This window comes from Caretta caretta, chromosome 16 (genome assembly GCF_965140235.1).
Source record: "Caretta caretta isolate rCarCar2 chromosome 16, rCarCar1.hap1, whole genome shotgun sequence".
Classification (NCBI taxonomy): Eukaryota; Metazoa; Chordata; order Testudines; family Cheloniidae; genus Caretta; species Caretta caretta.
In genome coordinates, this window is record NC_134221.1 from 19,751,497 (window position 1) to 19,773,824 (window position 22,328).

Sequence of the window (22,328 nt, forward strand, 5' to 3'; positions counted from 1 at the left end):
TTGCCTTTTGTTGGTGATTCTTGGTGGTTTAAACAAAATGGTTTTCAGAAAATAAAAAATGATGGGTTCTTTTTTAAAGTGGAAAGAGTCACTTTGGTAGAGGTGAGGCAGCTGCTTTTGTGCAATGGACTACTTTCCAGAAAAAGTCCAGAACTCTGATCTAATACAATAGTGTATTCTGTCTAATACAGGAATTGAGTATAATGCGTCTAAATATACCCATAAACTCAAATTTGAGCAGAAGTGAAACTATAATTACATATACCAACTTCAGGTGTGACTGAAAAAATGGAGTTAACAAGTGCCAATGAAATAGTAGTGACTGGAAAAATGGGGAAGTTAATATAGGTACAGCGTGAGAAGAAATTAGCATTTGGGAATTAGTCGTTACTCAAATTTGCAGTATTTATTTCCAGTGTTACTATGGCAGGTGCAGTGAAGGGAAGTGTAGGAAATAAAAGTGTATACTAGCTGCTGCACCCTACCTCAGTTGTTAACATTGAGGTGGGTGTAAGTGGCATGCGCACAGGGTAGTTCTGGAAAGACAGCAGCAAGGTCAGATCAGCAACCTCTTTCAGAGGCATCCCAGGTGGATGCTTTCCTTTATTTATAGAAAGAAAAGGAGTACTTGTGGCACTTTAGAGACTAACCAATTTATTTGAGCATAAGCTTTTGTGAGCTACAGCTCACTTCATCGGATGCATACTGTGGAAACTGCAGAAGACATTATATACACAAAAAGAAAAGGAGGACTTGTGGCACCTTAGAGACTAACCAATTTATTTGAGCATGAGCTTTCGTGAGCTCCAGCTCACTTCATCAAGTGAGCTGTAGCTCACGAAAGCTCATGCTCAAATAAATTGGTTAGTCTCTAAGGTGCCACAAGTACTCCTTTTCTGTTTGCGAATACAGACTAACACGGCTGTTCCTCTGAAACCTGTCATTATATACACAGAGACCATGAAACAATACCTCCTCCCACCCCACTCTCCTGCTGGTAATAGCTTATCTAAAGTGATCACTCTCCTTACAATGTGTATGATAATCAAGGTGGGCCATTTCCAGCACAAATCCAGGTTTTCTCACCCCCCACCCCCCCTCCAAAAACCACACACAAACTGGGGGGGTAAGAAAACCTGGATTTGTGCTGGAAATGGCCCACCTTGATTATCATACACTTTGTAAGGAGAGTGATCACTTTAGATAAGCTATTACCAGCAGGAGAGTGGGGTGGGAGGAGGTATTGTTTCATGGTCTCTGTGTATATAATGTCTTCTGCAGTTTCCACAGTATGCATCCGATGAAGTGAGCTGTAGCTCACGAAAGCTCATGCTCAAATAAATTGGTTAGTCTCTAAGGTGCCACAAGTACTCCTTTTCTTTTTGTGAATACAGCCTAACAGGCTGTTACGCTGAAACCTTCCTTTATTTATATAAACCAGTTGTCTCCCGGGGGAGCGGTGGTCCTCGCTTTAAGGCCAGACAAATGAACTACCAGCCTCCTGGGGGCAGCAAGCGCCTGCCTAGGCATTTAAGCCCTGGGCTCCGGTTATTCCGGTCTGCTTTTGGCTGTGTGGCCGGTTACGATGTGTGGGCTAAGGCAGCCACCTCCCTCCCCCCTTCGCGGTGTACCAGGGGGCGGGGTGAGGAAGGCGGCCAGATCCCCTCTGCTCTGGCTGCAGGGGGGCCGCCCAGGCCCCTGCTGTTCCGCCTCCCGGGGCCGCGGGAGCCCTGGGCGAGCCCGAGACCAGGAAGAGGCTGGGTCTGGAGGAAACACGTGCTGGGTCACCGCCACCTCTCGGGGCGTCCACTCGCCGTGACCGCCTCCGCCCCTTCACGTGGCGGCATTCAGCCAATCCAACAAGTCTCCTAGGGGACAGGAAAAATGCCTCGGCACGTGATTCCTCAGCCCAGTCAAAAATCACCCTCCCTTAGCACGTGATAGCCACACATTGCCTCCCCCTCCGCACATGATACCGGCCGTCCAATCACGTTAGCTCCTGGGTCAGGTGACCGCCTCCTAGGCAGTGGGAGGGCGGAGCTAGCGCGGCTGGCGGGCCGGGAGGCGCTGAGGGAATCTCGCCTCCGCCTCCGTCGGGGTTCCGCAGCCGCCGCCGCGGCCATGGCCCATTACCTGGGGCCGGCTGGGGACCTCCTGCGGGAGCGCGGTGAGGGGCGCGGGGCGGCGCGGGGCGGGGCGGGCGGTGTGTGGGGCTGGGGCGGGCTCCCGCGGGGCGGGCTGCAGGCTGGCCCCCCGGCCGTTACCTGGGGGACGCGCTCCGGGCTGCGGAGCTCCTGCCGCCTGCAGCCACCCTCCCGCCCCTGGGGGACGGGGGGGGCGGCGCCGCCCTGGCTGCAGGCGCTGCCGCCCTGGCTGCAGGCGCTGCCGCTGACCCTTCTGCGTCTCTCTCTGTCTCAGAAGTCATGTCGCCTGTGGATTTACACGCGGAAAGAGAGAAAATCCGGCGGGAAATAGAGGAGCTAGAAAAGAGCTTGGACCCTGCTATCCCCAGTATCGAAGTCCTGGTGTCGGATTCCAGTCTGGACTCGGATTCCGACGTAGGTCCGTTCTCACGGCGTGAAGCTGTTTCTCTGATCTCTTACAGTTACTCTAGTTCTGCCCGAAAGATGTGTCCCGCAGCGTCTAGAGGCTGATCCTGAAGGCAGTGGCCTTCTCTCCTAATTCCATCGGGCACTTGTGTGCAGGGCTTAAATGTGGTCACAGTGTTTCCTGCTAAAAACTGCTTGTCGGCGCCTGCTTTATAATTTGTGAAAGGCTTGTTTGGTACCTTGGGGAAAAATCAAATGTGATGTTTGTTTCTTGTGGGTGCTAGAAATCCAGTCGTTATCCCGTTGATCCTACAGTGGTCACGTGAAAACTCTGAGAATGTGAGGGTCTTGCTTGCATATTTTTAAAATCACTTTATATTATATACAAATGTGCTTTAGATTCATATATTTTACCTATAGAAGGGACTGTCATGAACATATAGTCTGACCTCCTGCATAGCACAGGCTCAAGAACCTTTCTTAATAATTCCTGCATGAAGCCTGTAACTTCTGTTTGAGATATAGCATTCGATGAAGTGAGCTGTAGCTCACGAAAGCTTGTGCTCAAATAAATTTGTTAGTCTCTAAGGTGCCACAAGTACTCATTTTCTTTAGCATAACTAAAGGAGAACAGTTCTCTCTTCTATGATAGATTGGGTAGGATTTGAACCTGTGACCACTTGCATGCAAAACATGACACTTTGTACTTCTCTACTAAGCAATTGTACCTGTTAATCATTTTATAGAGATGTTTATACCATCTGTTCTTGCTATCAAATTGTAGTCCGATACCTGTGGTTTTCATTGCATCACATTACTTGTGGTATGTCTATACTGGATTGGCGAGCAGTGATCGATCTAGTGGGGGTCGATTTATCGCATCTAGTCTAGATTTATAAATTAACCACCAAGCGCTCTCCCGTCAATTCTGGTACTCCACCGGAGCGAGAGGTGCAGGTGGAGTCGACGGGAGAGTGTCAACAGTCGACTCACCACAGTGAGTAGATCTAAGTACGTCGACTTCAGCTATGTTATTCACATAGCTGAAGTTACGTAACTTAAATCGACCACACGCACCCCCCAGTGGAGACCAGGCCTTATCTAAGAGTCTTATTTCTGTGACTCCTTTCCATGAAGAGCACACGTTATGTTACATCTGCTGTAAATATAACTGTACTGTATTTTATGTAAGGTCAAAATTCTATGGTAGTGCTTTAAAGCTAAAGAAAAGGGAATGTGGAATAGGTAAAGGGGAGTAATAGACACTTGAAATGAATTAGCAAAAAGAAAAGGAGTACTTGTGGCACCTTAGAAAATTGATACGGCAGAGGTTACAAAAAAGCTTTTTCCAAACTGATGTCTACTGAGGAGAAAGTTCTTGTACCAGCAGTTGCCAGGTTTTGTGATGAGACAGATGAAGTGGGCAGTAGTTGAGAGGGAGGGGATTAAGGAGGCGCATGATCTGCCAAGTGGGCTGGAACCAGTCAGTGGAGTGTGTTACAAACAAGGAGGGCAATATTGAACTGGCTTATGGATTCAAACTGCTATTTTGGAGTGTTGCCAAAAGCTAAATCAAGCAGGTGTAAATAATCATATTTTTTTTTGTTCATAATTGGGGTGGGCATGTCTGTTCAGTGCAATACGCACACAAACCATCTGTCTTAACCTGCATCTACCTGCATCTTTGTGGTGAGACATCCCTTTAGAAAAAGAACTGCAAAAAGTCTTAAGCCACCAGCTGCTAGTCTTGGTGATCACTGTGCTCATTCCTTCATTTTACTACACCCCAATTCTCCACATACCCAAGTACATGCTTACCTTTAGTGGTCTTATGGAGAACAAAAATGGAAGCTGTATTTATAGCTGAAGTCTGTAGGATTACTCATGTGCTTTGAAAGTTAAGCACATTCTTAAATGTTGCAGGATTGGAGCCCTAGTCTGCTTGGTTCTGCACCCTGGATTATTTGTTGATGTTGCTCACCATAGGAGCTGAGACATAGCTTAATTGCAACTCTAGTTGTTGAGAGATGTTCTTTCATTCTCCAAAGAAAAAAATGTCAGTGAATGGTGATTTATCGAAGTTTAGTCTTGGCAACCTTAACAGTGGCCTCAAATGTTGTTGGGTCAGACTTAAGAAATTATGTATTGTTCTGTTTTCTTGTAATCATCTTAGCCGGAAAGCATTTGCTTTCAAAGCTCTTGTCATTTTTACATAAGAATGACCATACTGGGTCAGACCAAAGGTCCATCTAGCCCAGTATCCTGTCTTGCAACAGTGCCCAATGCCAGGTGCCCTAGGGGGAATGAACAGAACGGGTGATGATCAAGTGGTCCATCCCCTGTCGCCCACTCATAGCCTCTGGCAAACAAAGACTAGGGACACCATCCCAGCCCATCCTGGTTAATAGCCATTGATGGACCTATCCTCCATGAGCTTATCAAGTTCTTTTTTGAACCCTGTTATAGCCTTGGCCTTCACAACATCCTCTGGCAAGGAGTTCCACAGGTTGGCTGTGCTTTTTGTGGAAAAATTACTTCCTTTGGTTTGTTTTAAACCTGCTGCCTATTAATGTCATTTGGTGACCCCTAAATTTTGTGTTATGAGAAGGAGTAAATAACACTTCCTTATTTACTTTCTCCACACGAGTCATGATTGTATAGACCTGTCATAGACCCCCCCCTTAGTCGTCTCTTTTCCAAGCTGAAAAGTCCCAGTGTTAATCTCTTCATATGTAAGCCATTCCATACCCCTAATCATTTTTGTTGCCTTTTTCTGAATCTTTTCCAATTCCAGTATGTCTTTTTTGAGATGGGGTGACCACATCTGCACGCAGTATTCAAGATTTGGGTGTAGCATGGATTTATATATCTTTTCCCGTAATAAAAAAAAAAATCTTGTACTTCTATTTTTAACAGATGATCTGGATGATGATGACTCAGATGCCCATACTGAAATGGTAATTCATCTTACTTAAAATGAATCATCCTATCTTTCTGATAATGGGGGAAGAACAAACAGAATTTTGTATGTCTCTAGGAGGCTTTTCACATTTTTACACCTAAAGGGAAATGTTGCATCTGAGAGGGGAAAGTTACTGCTAAAGTTTTCATTTTTACAAGTTCTGCTGTTACTGTTTTTTCTGTAGAAAAATAAAACATTTTAATTAGAGATAATGTTTCCTGGAACTCATATTTAAAAATATTTGTATAACAGAGCACATACAAAGGGAACTTTCTTTGTGGGTCAGACCCAGTTGATGTTATTGCAGGGCTCACTGGAGTTTCATATCTGACTAGTTAGCTATTTGGATGTAGTGCACTTGCAAAAACAGAGTTCTGTTTCACCCACAATGTTTTTATTGAGTAGTTCATACTAAACTATATCTAGACACTCTAGAAATCATGCGTTTGGGGATAAATAACAGCAGAGGGGGAGAAATGAGATGAAGAGTCAGGAGCATAGTTCTGGAAGTCTGGCTCATTCAGCAGAGGAGAAGGTCCTGGCATCAACAGCTGCAAAATTGTGAGACTGGCCAGAGAAGAGGCAAGTACTAAGGGCCTGATACTGCACCTGTAGAAGCCAGTAGCTACATTCCCATTGACTTCAATGAAAGCAAGTTCAGGTCCAAAATCAGTAGAGGACAAGAGAGAGGGGAAATAGACAAGGTTGATGATGTTGGCAGTGAGAGCACTAAAGAGGACAGCCGGGTTAGAGTTCTTTTCAGAAGGATTTACACAATATTCCTGACATTAATGGTAGTGGCTGGTTAAATTAAAATCACTGTCTGTCTGTTCAAAGCAAGCCTGGCTCTCTTCCCTTCTATCTGCTTAAATCACATTTATTTCGCCTCACATCAGGAAGTAGAGAAAGAAGGGGGCAGTAGTGATGACGACGACATTGATAACAACCTCCCAGCAGACCCAGAAACATGTTTACAGATGAACCTCGTGTATCAAGAAGTTATTCAGGAAAAGATAGAGGAAGTCAACCTTCTGATCGCACAAAACAAAGAACAGCAGGCAGGTGGAACTTGGGGAAAAATGTTCCTTGGTGCACAGTTGGGGTGTGATTTTTCTCCCATTCATATCAATGAGGGAAGAAGTCCTGCGGGTGTCTTTTAAGTGGGAGTAAATTTGAGTCCTTGAATTGTGATTTATTTGGTGAATCATCTTCAAGTCTCTGGAACTTTGAAGATTTTATCAAGTATCAGCAGAGGGCAGCATGATCTGCAGAGTAAAGGAATCCTATTGATTTTGTTTGTATAACCAAGAGCATGATCCTGGGAATCATGTGAGTGGCTCCATTAACTTCAGTGGAATTGCTTATGGATTGTAAGGATTGGCAAGATTGGGCCCTAAATCTGGGTTTAAAATGACTTGCAAAACCTAATATGAAGAGAGACTTTTTTTAATGAAATCCTGTTTTAGGGGTCTGTTTTCACTGGGCTATTTAATTAAAAAAAAAAAAGCATTCAATTGATGAGTTACAAACTTCCAAGCAGCATTTTCCTAATGTAGGAGAAGCACTAACATTACAGTAAAAATGAAGCCGAATGAAGCTAAAGTGAGTGAAGCTTTAAAAAAAAAAAAGCATCAATGTGGGAGGTAAACTAGATTTTTATTATAATTGGTACCATGTGGGTAAGGAATTTCTTTTTAAAGTAGATTGCACAGAAGTTTTCAGAAATAACGCCTTGATAGGCCCTATGGATAAAACTAAGATAGGGATATTAATCTTCACAATGCAAACAGGTTTTTTTTGGTGGTTTTCTATTATGGTTTTGGATGCTTCATTCCTTGCCATTGGTGATTTTGACATGTAGCACATGTATGTAGTTAGGCTTTTTTTGCTTGCACTGGGATGGTGACAGCTAGATTTTTGCTCATTACAGCAAGTTGCTCTTGTCTCTATTTTGTGTTGGTCCATTTGGCAGTTACATAGGAAATTTGCCAGGTTGCAGAAACTACAATTAAAAGATTAGCTAATATATATAGTGTGATGGTGTAAGGTAATTGGGGCTTAGCCTGGGATATGCATAACAGCAGGGCCGCTGGCTGGCTGAGTTTGAGGTGGAATCATTTAAAAGTCTCTGTGAAGTGTATGGTTTTCAATTAATGATTTGTATTGTAGAAAGAAATTATGTGTGAGGTTGGTGGTCCAAAGATGGCAAAGGCAGGAGATGGTAAACTTCTACCACTGAATATGTTCTTAGGCCATTTTATGAAGCCGTACTTCAAGGATAAAGTATCAGGAATTGTAAGTATAATTAAATGCATACTATGCTCATTATTCCAGTGTCATTTAGCCTTAGTTTGTTACTTGCACTCCCTCTTGAAATGAACATTGCTGAATGCTAAGGTCATTGCATCTAAGTTTGCAGTTGGTTTTGTTTGTTTCTTTGTTTCCCCTGATTTGAGATAGCTTATCGTTTGCTTGCTAGTTTTTTGCCTAAGTCTCTATCAGACTCTTAAGATATAAAAGACATGGGGAAATGTCTTGTTTGTCTGTCCCGTCCCGTCCCGTCCCCCCAAACAAAATTCTGGCTTATACAGCATCCAGAAAACAAAGGAGTGCCTTTAAAATAGATGTTCATAACCATTCTGTTATAAAATGCATGTGACCTGGAAGAGGATTCTGGGTAATAGCATGGAAATCTACCCACCAAGCTTTCTAGGCACAGCACAGTATGATGTCAGGCAAGTGACAAGCTGTGACTTCTTTGTTTTGTTACCTCATCTTCCCAGCCCAACCCCCACTGTCTGTTTTACCCACCTGTTCCGTCCTGACTGTCATGTAAACTGAGCTCTCTGAGGCAAGGGCTGTCATCTCCGTTACATAAGAACGGCCATACTAGGTCAGACCAATAGTCTATTCAGCCCAGTATCCTGTCTTCCGACAGTGGCCAGTGCCAGGAATGAACAGAACAGGGCAATTATCAAGTGATCCATCAACTGTTTTCCAGTCCCTGCTTCTGGCAGTCAGAGGCTGGGGACACCTAGGGCATGGGATTACATCCCTGACTGTCTTGACTAATAGCCATTGATGGACCTATCCTCCAAGAATTTATCTTATTCTTTTTCGAATCTAGTTATAGTTTTGGCCTTCACAACCTGTCAGTGCCACAGTTACGTATCTTAGCCCACTAGGGCCTGACCTCGGTTGTGGTTACTGTAATATAAATAATAACTGCTCTTCATTTATGAATCCTTATCCGAAATGGTCACACATTTTTTTTGAATTGGAGTGGGCAGGTGTCGCATGCATACCATTACCCAAAGTGCTCTTCAACCCAATTCCCAGCTGGTGTGAGACACTCAACATGGATGAGTGGACTGAGCGCTGGGTAGAAAGAAAGGAACTCGAGTTCTCAGATTAGCTGTGCCACTGACTTGCTTGGTAGTCTTGGACAAATCACTTAACTTCTCACTCCCTTAAGATCCCTATTCATAAAATGGGAATAAAGCTGCTTGCATGCCCATCCCTCATGGAGTTCCTCTGAACTAGTTTGTAAAGTGCCCTGTGCAGCGGGAGAGTGTGAATGCACAGGCTTGAATTGTCAAATCTGTTTTATAGCAGTGCTGGTGTCAGAGCTCTGGGAATGAGCTGAATTCTCAATAAAAATGTAACATTTATGCTGTATCTGACATCTCTGATCTTTGCTAGGGCCCTCCTGCCAATGAAGATACCCGAGAAAAGACAGCGCAAGGCATAAAATCCTTTGAGGAGCTGCTTATAAAAAAGTGTAAGAAACTTCCTGTCTGTGTGCACTGCTCCATGTTCTGTAGTAGGCTTGGCAAACTCACTGAGGTTTTCTGCATCCGCTTCCTCCTTGTTTTTCTTCAGTGTTCACATTGTTATGCTTTGAAGCCACCAATGCACCATGGAAATGGTGCAGATGCTAAAAGTAAATGGGACTGCTCTGAATTATGCTAAACTCTGCTAGCCTTGAATGTTGGCATGGCTGATAGAAGGCTCTTCCCTTCCCTTGCATCTGCCCTGACACATTGCATGTTAAATTGTGCAGCTGTCCTATTAGCTCACACAAGCTAAGCAGGGTTGTGCCAGGTCAGTACTCTGATGGGAGCACCTAGATGTTACGAAATTGGTGCTAGGGATGCAGTAGGTGACGCTCTTCCATGAGCTGGGTCTCGCATCAAGTTAGCAATAGAACCAGGGATAGAACCCAGATTTCCTGTTTCTTTGTGCCTCTAGGCACAGAGGGGACCAGCAACAATCCAGGCACAATGCACGTGGACCTTTCCAAGAGACCCTGGGGATACTTTGAAGTGGTGGTTGAAGCCAGTGGGTTTACTTATTGGAGGTGGCCTTGTATTAGTGACTTTGTGCCTTCAATCTGTGTTTTGTCCCCAGGGAAAAGCAGAGAGAGGAGCCTGCTGAACAGATCAGTAATAAGTGACCGTTTGCAGCGTCTGCTTCAGCCAAAGTTACTGAAGTAAGCAAAGCATAAGTCCCATCGCTGCTAATGAAACAAGTGTATTCTGGGATTTAATGGCTGGTTAGGCAGTGGGGAGGAAAGTGACTAAGAGCTGTTATCATTTCCACCTCCCTTCTCTCAAGTGCATGCCTTGGCACAGTTACTGCCACCTGCAGTGAGGTTACAAAGCACAGCAGGGAGAGGGTTGTGTGTTTGGGCCTGGGATGGTCAGCCTGTGACTGTAGGGAGCATAGGTCAAGATGTGAATGACTCAGTGATTTATATTGCCGGTAATTAGCAGGCTGGGAGTTCGCTTTTATATCTCAAAAGTACCAAGACATTTCCTAGCCGTTCAGCCCTTCCCGTTAATATAATTGGTATGGCCTAAAATCCTGTTACAGGAGCTGTGACGTTTGGGCTTGGAGGGCTAGCGTGTAGCCCTTGAGCCCTAGCTGTGCATCTTAGAATAAACTGAACAGCATGGAAACAGATTCTTGTTCCTACTCAGTATCTCCCTGCACTGGGCTCCTGGGGGGATATGGCTTGTCTGAGCCATGGACCTGGCACGCTTCTCTGTCTGTGGCCGCAGCAGCCATGCAGATCTTCTTAGATCTAACTTGCGGGGGTGGGGAAAGCACTTGGTCTGTCACCTGTTCTGTAGATTAGCACTTGGTTTAGATGAGGAGGCAAAGCATGAGCAGTGGGTCTGCTATGTGGAAGAGTGTCTGGCTGGGGGCTGTTTTCTGGAAGGTGGGGACAAATGCAAAGCGTTGGATTTTGAAATAAGCTCCTTGGAATAAGGATGGCAGAAGAAAGAACCCAGCTTTTGGGCCTGCCAACTTTAACACTATCTTATAGCACTTACCCTTGCTTCTGTTTAGTCATGTTTCATAATCTTGGAAATGTCCTTAAACAGGCTCAGCTATTTGAATCAGAAACTGGAAAAAGCCAAGAATGAAATGGAAAAGAAGATTTTCGAAAAACAAGTCAAAGAAGCAGAGCGTGAAATAGAGGAGATCAAGTGAGAGGATTATATTCTGGGTGAAGTGGACACTATCTCTTCTAGGGATTCCCCCTCCTCTCCACCCCCCCACCCCCCCGCGCCCCAAAGACATTTGTAAAGCTCAAACACCAACAGACTTAAGCTGGGAAAACCTTGTCTTATTCTGGTTTGCAAACGATTCCAAAAACAGTGTTCAAACCTTCCAGCATTGTTTCAGAGCCCTCACTCCTCAACTATTTGGTAGCAGTGTTGTAGAGTGTTTTGGGTATTAATATGCAAATGTAGGCATCTGGATTTGTCTCATCACTTCTGCCTCCAGTACTGAAGTGTTGCAATCAAAAGCTTTTAGTTTAGCTGCATTGAGGTTAGGAATTCAGAGCCATTTGTAAAGCTTTGGGCACTGCTTTGGGTGTACTGATGTTCTGTATAGTGCATTTCAGAATTATGGTAGAGTTAAACTCCTATAAAGCGAGCGTCAAGAATCTGTGTGCGCTAAGGTACGTGTGTGTGTGAATTTGCCTCATTCAAATAGGTGCCATTTGGGCTTGTCTAAATTATAAAAATTAACCATTTGTAGACAACACTTTTCTGCATTCCTTTCATCACCCCTATTGCAAAGTATATTAGTGTGTCACCTTAGGGCATTGTCACGTCTGGGTGCTGTGAAAGGAAAATACAGTTTATACACAGGTTAAGGTACTCTCTTAGAGACATTCTAAAGTCCATAAGAGGATTTAGACACAAGTCTAAGTTATACGGTAGGTGTATTACAGCTTTGGCAGCTACGATATACTAAGGGAGTTAATTAATGTGTGTACCTATTGTCATTTATTTGTGTTGTCGTGGTAGCTAGGAGCCCTGGTCATGGACTGGTCCACATTGTGCTAAACACAGCATGTCCTGTTAATCAGAGTGTTGAGGATTTTTTTCCAAGGGGCCTATGGGAATTAGGGAACCAACTTCTATTGGAATTCAGAGAGAATTGGGAGTCTGAAGCCCTTAGATCCCTTTGTCTTCATTATAGAATGATTTCCAATCTCGTGTCACTTCAGTCCCATACAACCTGTCTCATGACATGCTGTGAGCCTAACAAACAGAAGTGCTTACCTTCTCTTGCTGTTTTCGGGCAGGCCTTGATGTTACCAAAGGAAGTATCTGTCCCTAGAAAGCCTGTATTGTGCAGGTGTGCCAGGGGTGGGAGAGGGAAGGCAAACAGATGAAGCAAATGCCAGTGTCAGATCATCTTAACAATGATTAAGAGCCTGAGTCTCTACACCTCCCATTGAAGGCAATGAGATTTGGAGGTGTACAGCGCTTTGCAAGATTAGGCATAGAAAGAGACCCAATGGTTGATGTGATCATTTCTTCTTCCCCATACTTTTAGCCATCTGCCAGAGGAGGCCTTATTAGGAAACAGACTGGATGAGCACGACTGGGAGAAGATTTCCAACATCAATGTAAGTTGGTAGACCAATTACTTAGACCCAGATTCTGCCTCCCTTCCTCTACAAGTTGCCCCATTGATTCAATGTAAGTTGGTAGACCAATTACTTAGACCCAGATTCTGCCTCCCTTCCTCTCCAAGTTGCCCCATTGATTTCAATGGGGCTTTTTGTGAAATAAAGAACTACTTTGGGTGGACAAGGGAGGTAAAACCCAGCCTTTAGCACTTCACTCTTTTCAAAGGGCTGCAACCCAAACCATGATTTAACTTCCAAATATCCATCTGGGTTCAAAGTGGGAGGGGACAGGTTTGAGATTTGGCATTGTAGAAGGGATTCAAAAGTTAGGTGCCAATGGAAAATACCCAACTCTTTACACCAAGATTATAACAGCAAAATATATTTGAAAATTTATTTAAGAAATAAGCCTTTTGCATCAATCTCACTCAGTTTGCTAGGATATTTCGGTAATGTCTGCAAGGCAGAGCCAATCTGTGTTGTTTCTCTTAGTTTGATGGAAGTCGCAACGCAGAAGAGCTGAGGAAATTCTGGCAGAACTGGGAGCATCCGACCATCAACAAGAGGGAGTGGAATGAAGAGGAGATAGAGAAGTTAAAGGAAATAGCTGCGAAACATAATTGTCTGGACTGGCAAACTATAGCCCAGGAGCTTGGGGTAAGGTGTTCCCCACTATGAACCAAATATTTATTTGAGGCGTAGGGTTAGATTTGAAAATAATGCAGTCTGTGCTGAGAAGTGACTTGCAGTGATGGGTGTACTGTAGGGTGCTGTTTTGAAAAAGGAAGTTCATTGTAGTGCTCAGGAAATGGATAAACCAAGCGAGTCCTAGCAAGGCATAGTGTAGGCAGGTGCTATATGCAGACCTCCCCACACATACTCCTCCATTCTGACCTCTAGCATTTCTGCTGTTCTAGTTCTGGGCCTTTCTCCAATAGGTAAGACACCAGTTGTGTACTGGCATTGCATAAGGAATATTTCTGCAATGTGCAATATTTAGCACATCCAGGGGAGGTGAGGCTGAGATCACCAAACTCCTGGCGCTTATAACTAAAATCAGAGGTGAAAGATGAAAGATGCTCTCTGCAAGTTTTCTCTTTATTGTATACCCTCTTGCTGCTTGAGGAAAATGTAAGCCAGAAACCATGCTAACAAATGCTTTTGTGAGAAACACTCGAGGGAGCATAACCAAAACCTCTTAACTTGTTCACTTTCTAGAAATTGAAGCAACCAGAAAAACATTTCCCTTCTTGACTCTAGTGAATGTGGGTTTTATGAACACTTCATAGGCATGTCAACACACACACCAATCTATGCAGGACTTTTTCCAGGCAGTGTCAATTGAAGGCTAACAGTGTGTAACTGCCCCGCTTGGGTGGCAATAACTTACCATTTGTACAGCAGCAGGGAACTCCTTGCACCATGGTGTCCAGTTCCAGTGTCGACACTTCAAAAAGGATGTCATAAAATTGAAGAGGGTTGAGAAAAGTCGTGGTCTGGAAAACCTGCCATACAGGGAGAGGCATAAGCTGAATTTATTTAGCTTCTCAAAGAGAAGGTTAAGTGGTGACTTTGATCAGTTTATGTGGGGAGAAGAGTTCTGAAGGATGGCTCTTCAATCTAGCAGACAAAGGCATAACAAGATCCAGTGGCTTGGAAGTTGTAGCTAGGCAGATTCAAAGTGAGAAACAAGGCACAACTTTTTAATGGAGCGTAATTTGCTGGTGGGACAATTTACTGGTGGGACAATTTACCAAAGGATATGGTGGATTTTCCATCACTTTAAGTCTTTAATCAAGATTGAATGTCTTTTTCTAACAGAGATGCTTTAGCTCAACCGCAAGGTCGAGGCTTGATGGAGAAATTGCTGTGAAGCTCTGTCCTGTGTTATGCAGGATGTCAGACTAGATGACCATAATCAGCTCTTCTGGCCTTAATTTGTGAAAGGAGGAAAGATAACGAATCAGTGAGAGCTGGTGTTGGACCATTAATTGACAATGATTATAATCACTTCACTGTCATCTGGTGCTCCCTTCCGTGTGCTGTATACACTTGTTATCTTGGTTGTCTTAAACTTCAGTGACAAGCTCTTTGAGTAGGGACTGTCTTTTCATTGTGTGTAGTGCTTAATACAATTGAGCCCTTGTCCCTGACTGGCACTACTGCAATATTAATAATTAAAAGGACTGGATTTGAACCACCACAGGTTCATGCCAGAGCCAGATTGATTCAGCCCTCTCTTTCCTAGGTCACAATGCCCCTTGTGATCTAAGTAACTTTTGTTCTTTTATTAAGACAAACCGAAGTGCATTCCAGTGCCTGCAGAAGTTTCAAGCCTACAATAAAGACTTCAAGAGGAAAGAATGGACAAAAGAAGAGGACCAGATGCTTCTACAGCTCGTTCAAGAAATGAGAGTAGGAAGCCACATACCTTACAAGAAAAGTAAGTGATCTCCAAGGCAACCCCCTCCCTTGTACTCACGGAGCCCGAGTCTCCAAGGTCTTGTTTTCAGTGATGTTCCCAATGTGCGATGCACTTTCCAAATACAAAAGGTGACATGGTCCCTGTTCTGGAGAGGTGGAGTTAATTTCATGCAATCCTTGGACTTTCCTCCTTTAATTTAAAAGGCTCATCTGCAGTCATGACACCTGGTGCCAGGAGTCCATCATATCTTCCAAGGATGGATGTGGTCAGTACTTGGATGCAAAACCTCCCGGGTGCTGCAAGGTTTGTTGTTGGGAGTGGTGTATGTTTGTAATACGCATGATTCTAGTATAAATGGTAACACTTCTTACACACTGTGTGTTCTCGGTTTTTGTTACATGCCAGTTGTTTGAGAAGTTAAATATTTAAGTCATAACTACAATGTGCTTTAACAGGAATGCTAGAAGCATCGTATTAAAAGCAGAATTTAAATATTTCTTTCAATTTCTAGTTGCTTATTACATGGAAGGAAGAGACTCTATGCAGCTAATTTACCGCTGGACAAAGAGTGTGGATCCCAACCTAAGGAAAGGATTCTGGACACCAGAGGAAGATGCTGTAAATTCCTTTCTTTTCTCTAGTGCTAGAAAAATGACCAACATGCAATCTCTGCTGGGTTCATTAGTGAAACATTAACTTTAATTAGTGTTCTATGGACACTTGACTGTCTTCACACATTATCCAGGGACAGAAGCGGGTTGTGATTTCTATTACAAGGATGGCATAGGTGCTGTACAGACCCAGAGGTAGATGTGTAACTCTCCCCTGAAGAGCTTCCAATTTGCTCTGACCAAATTTTACTAGAGCTGAAATGCCAGTCTTACTTCTCTTCCTCATGCACTAGACCAGTGTAGCAGTGGTTTCATTTGAAAATGAACTTTGGTAAAGTAATGGGTATTATTAAAAGTAAAATTAATTTTATCATTGCTGATCCTTGGAGTTACTCAGAGGGGTCATGCCAGATAATTTATGCCCCCAAATTAAAGTCTTCCTGTGATGGATCTTTATTTGCCTCTTCTGTGGGGGTGGGGAGGGAGGGTGGGTGTGATTGGGAGGGCACAGACCTAATGGAGGCAGAATTAATTAAAAGCAGGGTGTGATGCATATAGCTAGGTAATTCCCAAAAGATTCCAGCCAGTGGAGACTTGTTAGCTTGGAATGACTTGGATGCGTTACCCACCTAATTTTTCTTTGTGTAATTCATGTAGAAGTTGTTGGCAGCAGTTGCTAAGTATGGAGAGCGTGACTGGTATAAAATTCGGACAGAGGTACCAGGAAGGAGTGATGCTCAATGCAGAGACAGGTCCGTATAGTGACTAAAGGAATCTTGCTTCCAAGTTCTCTCCTTTTGTAACAAAGATGCAGCATTTTTTTAAAAAAAAAAGGATTTTTACAATACGTGCACCTAGTTCCTCTACGCACCTTTCACAAATAAAAACCTTCAAAACCTATATTCTAAATAGAACAGGGGCCAGAAGGAATCTCAGCATATCCCCTCCCACATTTTCACTATTTGATTATTGTGTGCATGTCTATGAAAAGTCTAGTCAGTGACGCTTGTGATCTGTCACTGATGTGGGGAGTTAGAAGTGCTCAGCACCTTCCAGGATTAGGCCCTAAATTAGCAGTTGTGCTTGAAGTGTCTCTAGTTTTGTGTTGCCTTTACTACTACTCAATTGAGAGTCCTGGGATCTTTGAGAACCAAGGACTTGCATTACCAGCAATGGCTCTGCAGTGTCAAGGATACAGGTATGTGGGACTACGTGGGGAAGGAAGGGGTCCACTGATTTTACTCTCCATTTAACTTTAGAAACATGTCTCAAGAAAGAGAACATTTAATCCCGTTAATCTTTTAATTTTCTAGGTATTTAAATGCATTACACCACGACGTAAAGAAAGGCAGGTGGAGTTTAGACGAAGAAGAAAAGTTAATTGAACTGGTAGAGAAACATGGTGTGGGTAAGTTTTCACTGTGGCATGATCTTTAAGGGCTTGTAATGGTTTGAGCTGCCTTCCCCCCCCCCCCCCCCCATTTCATTAAAATCCTGCAGTTGATACTGGAGAGCTTTGCAATATGCATTTCTCAGTAAGAAGCAATCTTCCATGTATGGTATGGCCTGCATGTAGTGATCTCTGGAAGAGGGAGACTGTTTACCTAAAGAAGTCTTGAGTTGTTTCTGTGCAATATGCAGTTCTGGTTACAGAAACCCTCTGCTTGTGAAGTTGACCAGTAGAGGGGGAAGAATTCTATAAATGGGCTCCCCTGTGCATCATTCTCTTTCAGGATAAGATCTTATGGCGCTACAGAAGCTTTGGGCAGGCAGCTATACACTTTCCTCTTCTAATAGTAATTACTGGAAGGGAATCTTCTTTCCTGCTTCTAACACCAGCTACAAGTGTATAGCAAAGAGAGGTTGAATTGGAGCACAGGTCTGGGAACTAGGGATTCCTCTAGTTTTGGTCCAGCTCTGAAACTGACTCTTTGTGGCTTTGGACAAGAAATTACATAACATTTGTATAGCACTTTTCATTTGGCTCACATCCAGTCTTGTGTTCCTAAAGCTCGTGCTTCAGGGCTTTAGCTGGCCACCTGCAGGGGTCAGGAAGGGATTTTTCCCCATCTCCCCACAATGTAACTAGGATTTTTTGTGGTCTCCTTCCTCTGAAGCATCAGGGATGGCGACTGCAGGAGGTGAGACATGGATAGGGGGTAGGCCATGGCCCTGAGGTGGCACCAAGCATTCTGTTTCTCTCAGGTGCTTGGCTGCCTGGCTCTTGCTCACATGCTCAGGGTCTAACTGATCACCATATGTGGGATCGGGAAGGAATTTCCCCCCAGATCACATTGACAGTGACCTTGTTTGTTTGTTTTTTTCTGGCTTCCTCTGCAGTGTATAGGTTGTTCCTGGAGAGTTTTTTGAATTAGCAAACTACTCACTCACTAATCACTCGCCAGGATTATCTGGGTATATCTCCTTTTCTTCTCATTGTGAGGGCCCCGGGTGCCTCTGTCCCTCCTATTCTCTGCCTGTGGCACAAAATGGTTTAGTCTCCTGTGAGCTGTAATGCTTTGGTCTAATTTTGGTGGCTGGATTTAGTGTGTGGGTGGCTGGGTGGTGGTGGTTGCCTATGATAGACAGGATAACAGACTAGATGATCTGGTGGTCCCTCCTGACCTTAAACTCTATGTGAAAAGCACTTCCTTTAAAAATCACACTGCTTTCTGAATGTTGGCCTACTCTTGACGCAGGTAACTCCTCAGATTACTGGAACTGAAAGAGATTAGAGAGAAGAACAGTCACCCACTTTTCTAGTTTATGTACTTGGCACATTTCACAGCACTTTGCGTATTGTCCATTTCAGCTTCCCTGTGTAGCTGGTCAGTTTCCTCTATCAGGGCCTTTCACAGAGAGGCATGGGAGAGAGAGAACTTTTTTAAAAGTAATACAATGTGATCATAAAGCCACAAAAAACTGGCTGGGAGCTCAGGGCAGGTGTAGGATCTGAAACTAGTTGGAATTTTTCTTAAATTGACCAGACTTCAAACTGACATCCCTCTTTTTTTAATCCTTGTGTAACCCCTGTCTGGTAGGCTGTATTCTACATGTTGCTGTGAAGGAAGTTGAGGCGCAGAGGATCGGATTCAGGAACGCACATAAGCATGTGTTTAAGTCCCCTTGATGTCACTGCTTAAAGTTAAGCATGTTCTTGTCTGACTTCCTGAACTGGTACCAGAGGTTTTGACTTGCCTAAGGTCAGCCAGCACATCTGTAGCAGACCTAGACACAGAAGCTAGATCAGTGTCCAGATATAATGATTTAATGACCTATAACCTCTTCAGAATTAGCATTTTGAGGGATACTCTGATGCCTGATTTTTCTTAAAAGAATTACTATTCAGTGAAAAAAATCTTAAATAAAAATCTTCCTGAACAGTATAAATCCAATATTATCTGGAGGCTAATCTGGTGAGAGGGGGACTTGCTTTCCTTAATTTAAGATATTAACATGGCCCAACTATTTATCTCCTTAGGTCACTGGACCAAAATAGCTTCTGAATTACCACACAGAACTGGCTCCCAGTGTCTAAGCAAATGGAAAGCCATGATTGGGGCTAAGGTATTGTAACTCTCTGATCTGGTGTAATGGGTTATGTTCCTTTTCCTTTGCAGTAATCAAATGACCTGTTTAGAAGTAGAACATCCTTCTATGCTGTAGACCCATCTTATTTAAGAAAAGACTGGGAAAAGTCAATCTGACTCGGGTCAGTGAGCATTCAGGACCCAGGTCCTAGGACCCTGTTAGTGGGGTGGGTTGGAGCCCGAGTCCTACTGTGATTGGATCCTCGCCCTGCCATTTTGAAGCATGGATGCAGCTCAAGCTGTGGACCTGAGTCAGAAAGTCGGTGTAGTCCAGTGTGGATGTGTTAGCACGGCCATGAGACCCAGGTCCAGAAATTGTAAGCCCAGGTTTACGATGCCATGTGGACACTCTCAAGCATGGGCTTGGAAACAGCAAGTCCACAAGCCTGGTTCCCACAGAAGTGGGATTACAGTGCAGTGTAGACACACCCTGTGGCCAGATCTTCAGTGGGGGCTGAACACACTTGCAAATAAGAAGAAATGGGGGAGACACACATCATTGGTGAATATTTGTCAGCTCTTATTTGTTGGGTGTGTGTGTGTTTTTAATGCTAAACAGAAAAAGTCTGGGCCGAGGAAACGCCTTCAGAAACGCAGGCGAGTGCGGAGACACAGTTCCAGCTCTTCAGAGAGCAGCAGCGAGGATTCAGAGCCAGAGCTAATGGATAGCTCTGAGGGCGAAATAGACTCTCCCTCAGGATTCAGGGGTACTGTGCCCGGCCTCGACCTGTGGATCCCGACGAGGACAGATCCGGCCAAGTGCTGGAAAGCCAAACACTTGATTCCCTCCCTCTACTGTTCCAAAAGTGCTCTTGTAAAGGGACAGTTAAAACGAATTCCAGCTACATCTTTTGGGGGAGGCAGGGACAGAGTCCCAACTGATTCAGCAGGGATAAGTACCATACTGAAAGGTATTGGGTGTCCACCTTCTACTGACATCAATTTGAAGGATCCAGAAGAACTGGTAAAGGAGGTGAGCATTGACTTCTACTTTAAAAAATTGTACTGTTGGGCTGTCAACTGAGCTCAGGCTGTGAAGCATTGATCAGGTCGGATGGGAGATGGCAAAGGCAAGTGGTGTGTGTGATTATGGCCTCTTTTTTCTTCTCTGAATCAATACTGGACCGCTGCTTCTGTGTGTCATTAAGAAAGACCATCTTTTGGATGAAACGTAAAATCCAAGGCCTTTTTGGAATCCTCAAGGCCTCTGTAGCACTTCCTGTAAGAATAGGGTGTTAACCTCAAGGTCCCAGCCAAGTGCCAGTCGTCAAATGCATTCTGCTTGTCAATTCCTTCTGCCATGACACTCTCTTCCTGCCCAAACTGTGGCTTCATGTGGCTGTCAAACAGTGGCCACGCGCCCCTCTTTCCCCCCAATGATGGTATTGCTGGGGCAAGGAAGAGCCCTCTGTGCACAGGGGTCTGTTAATATAAATTGTAGAGCATCTGGGGTTAAAAGCTAACAAACGAAAGTGTATATTGGCTGTGGGAGCCTCTGTTAATCTCAGTGCAAATGAGGTATTTGCATAACTCGGGGAAAATGTAATGGTACTGTGTCTGGATCACACTCTTCGAGGTTGTTCTGGAAAATCAAATGATCAGGTATAGCATTGGCTTGATATTCAATCAGTTATACTGCTTGATTTGCCTGAACAACTTTGCCACACCCCAACAGGATGAGGTGCCTTTGGAAAGTTTTACCGAGTATGGCTTGTGGAGACTTTAATTACCCAGTTTTTCTGGGAAAAGTTTCAGGTTTGCTCCCCCCACTGTGAAGCCAGAAAAGCAGAACAGGTGGGTCAAAAGGGTCCTAAATTTCGGTTTCCTAATTTTTTTTTTCTTTTGTAACACATAAAGTTTCCTCTGAAGTATCTGCAAAGCAAACATTGCAGCACTGGGCTAGTGTGTGAGAGACAGAAAGTTAAACTGACAACAAATGAAAGTTGAGCTGGTTACTTTGAGAAAATGCAACAAATAGCAGAAATATTGAGTGTCTTGTGTCCTTCTGATGCAGATATCCAGCTGGCAGTATGGATTAGTTCTTCACAAGACTCTTAATCCTGTAAACTTTTGTTTTGGTTCATGCCTTAGATAAATTCATGGAGGATAGGTCCACTGATAGCTAATAGCCAAGATATTCAGGGATGCAACCCCATGCTCTGGGTGTCCCTAAACCTCTGACTGCAAGAAACTGGGACTAGATGATAGGAGATGGATCACTTGATAAATTGCCCTGCTCCGTTCGCTCCCTCTGAAGCACCTGGCACTGGCCACTGTCAGAAGACAGGACACTGGGCTAGATGGACCATTGGTCTGACCCAGTATGGTCATTTTATGTTCTTACGGCTTTTGTATACTTTCCTCTAGGCATTCATAAGAGGAAAGCAAGTGTTAAAGGTTACCCTGGAAGATGTGAGGAGAGTGCTAAGAAATAATACCTATTCTCAGAGGAAATGCGTAAGTACCTTTTGTTTGGGTGTTCTGGCTTCCCTCTCTAATAGCACAGACAATCCGTTTGTAATTCCAGATGTTCTTCATGATACCCATACGATGGACTGAAGGGAGTAAAATTCCCAAAGCAACTTTAACCCCCATGCTCCTATTTCCTGTCTGAGCTCTCGTTAAAGGGCCAATGATGTGTGTGGATCTGAGACTGCCTCTAAAAGCGTACCTAACCAGGCTACGCACTTCAACAGTGCCAGGGCTTTAGGGACTGAGAGTTCCATGTGCTCTCCACTAAACCTAGTGCCTTGCACTTCTCATTTATATGTCCCGATGGAAGGCTTCACTTTAGTGCGCACATGATCAGCCGAGTGTTTTTTAATCCTCCGTGAATGACCAAACACACAAGTGTTTCAACTGGTGGTTTATCCAGTGTGATATGCCACAGGGAGCAGCGTTTGAACCTCAGTTGTGTAGATAAGCAGATAGGTAGCTAATGTGCAATTAACAAGGGAGGCAAAACAAACAGTCTGATTGGTCAGCTTCTTACAACCTATGCCCTTTCCCCATCTACACTCAAATAGTGGAGTGCCCTGTAACTAATAATATTGGCATCCCTAAAGATGTGGTTATGAACCCACATTGATGCACTTCGTGAAGAGATAGTGAAGGGGAAACAGAAGGATAACAGTACTCTCAATTCCTAACCTAAACAATCTTATGGCTCTGCTATAATCATTTAATGTTGGTGGTCTGACCTATAACCCCCTCAGCCCCCCCTGTAAGAAATCCAGGGTGTATATGCTTTCTTC

The 22,328-nt window shown here is 44.0% G+C and overlaps 1 protein-coding gene across 3 annotated transcripts in view; it reads left to right on the forward strand.

The window, feature by feature from the left end:
* Positions 1-2,028: 2,028 nt before the first annotated feature.
* Positions 2,029-22,328, forward strand: part of SNAPC4 (small nuclear RNA activating complex polypeptide 4) — a 32,578-nt gene continuing 12,278 nt past the window's right edge. For 2 of the 3 annotated variants that reach the window (XM_075120468.1, XM_048822385.2), the window contains exons 1-17: positions 2,029-2,167; positions 2,419-2,562; positions 5,466-5,506; positions 6,408-6,573; positions 7,685-7,806; positions 9,214-9,292; positions 9,922-10,003; positions 10,902-11,006; positions 12,373-12,445; positions 12,941-13,105; positions 14,744-14,891; positions 15,385-15,491; positions 16,142-16,236; positions 16,798-16,892; positions 18,966-19,051; positions 19,634-20,047; positions 21,442-21,531. In XM_075120468.1, coding sequence (XP_074976569.1) covers positions 2,122-2,167; positions 2,419-2,562; positions 5,466-5,506; positions 6,408-6,573; positions 7,685-7,806; positions 9,214-9,292; positions 9,922-10,003; positions 10,902-11,006; positions 12,373-12,445; positions 12,941-13,105; positions 14,744-14,891; positions 15,385-15,491; positions 16,142-16,236; positions 16,798-16,892; positions 18,966-19,051; positions 19,634-20,047; positions 21,442-21,531 — 2,058 coding nt within the window. In that variant the 5' untranslated portion in view covers positions 2,029-2,121. The remainder of the gene's footprint in view (positions 2,168-2,418; positions 2,563-5,465; positions 5,507-6,407; positions 6,574-7,684; positions 7,807-9,213; positions 9,293-9,921; positions 10,004-10,901; positions 11,007-12,372; positions 12,446-12,940; positions 13,106-14,743; positions 14,892-15,384; positions 15,492-16,141; positions 16,237-16,797; positions 16,893-18,965; positions 19,052-19,633; positions 20,048-21,441; positions 21,532-22,328) is intronic. The other variant, XM_075120469.1, reaches the window with a different exon arrangement.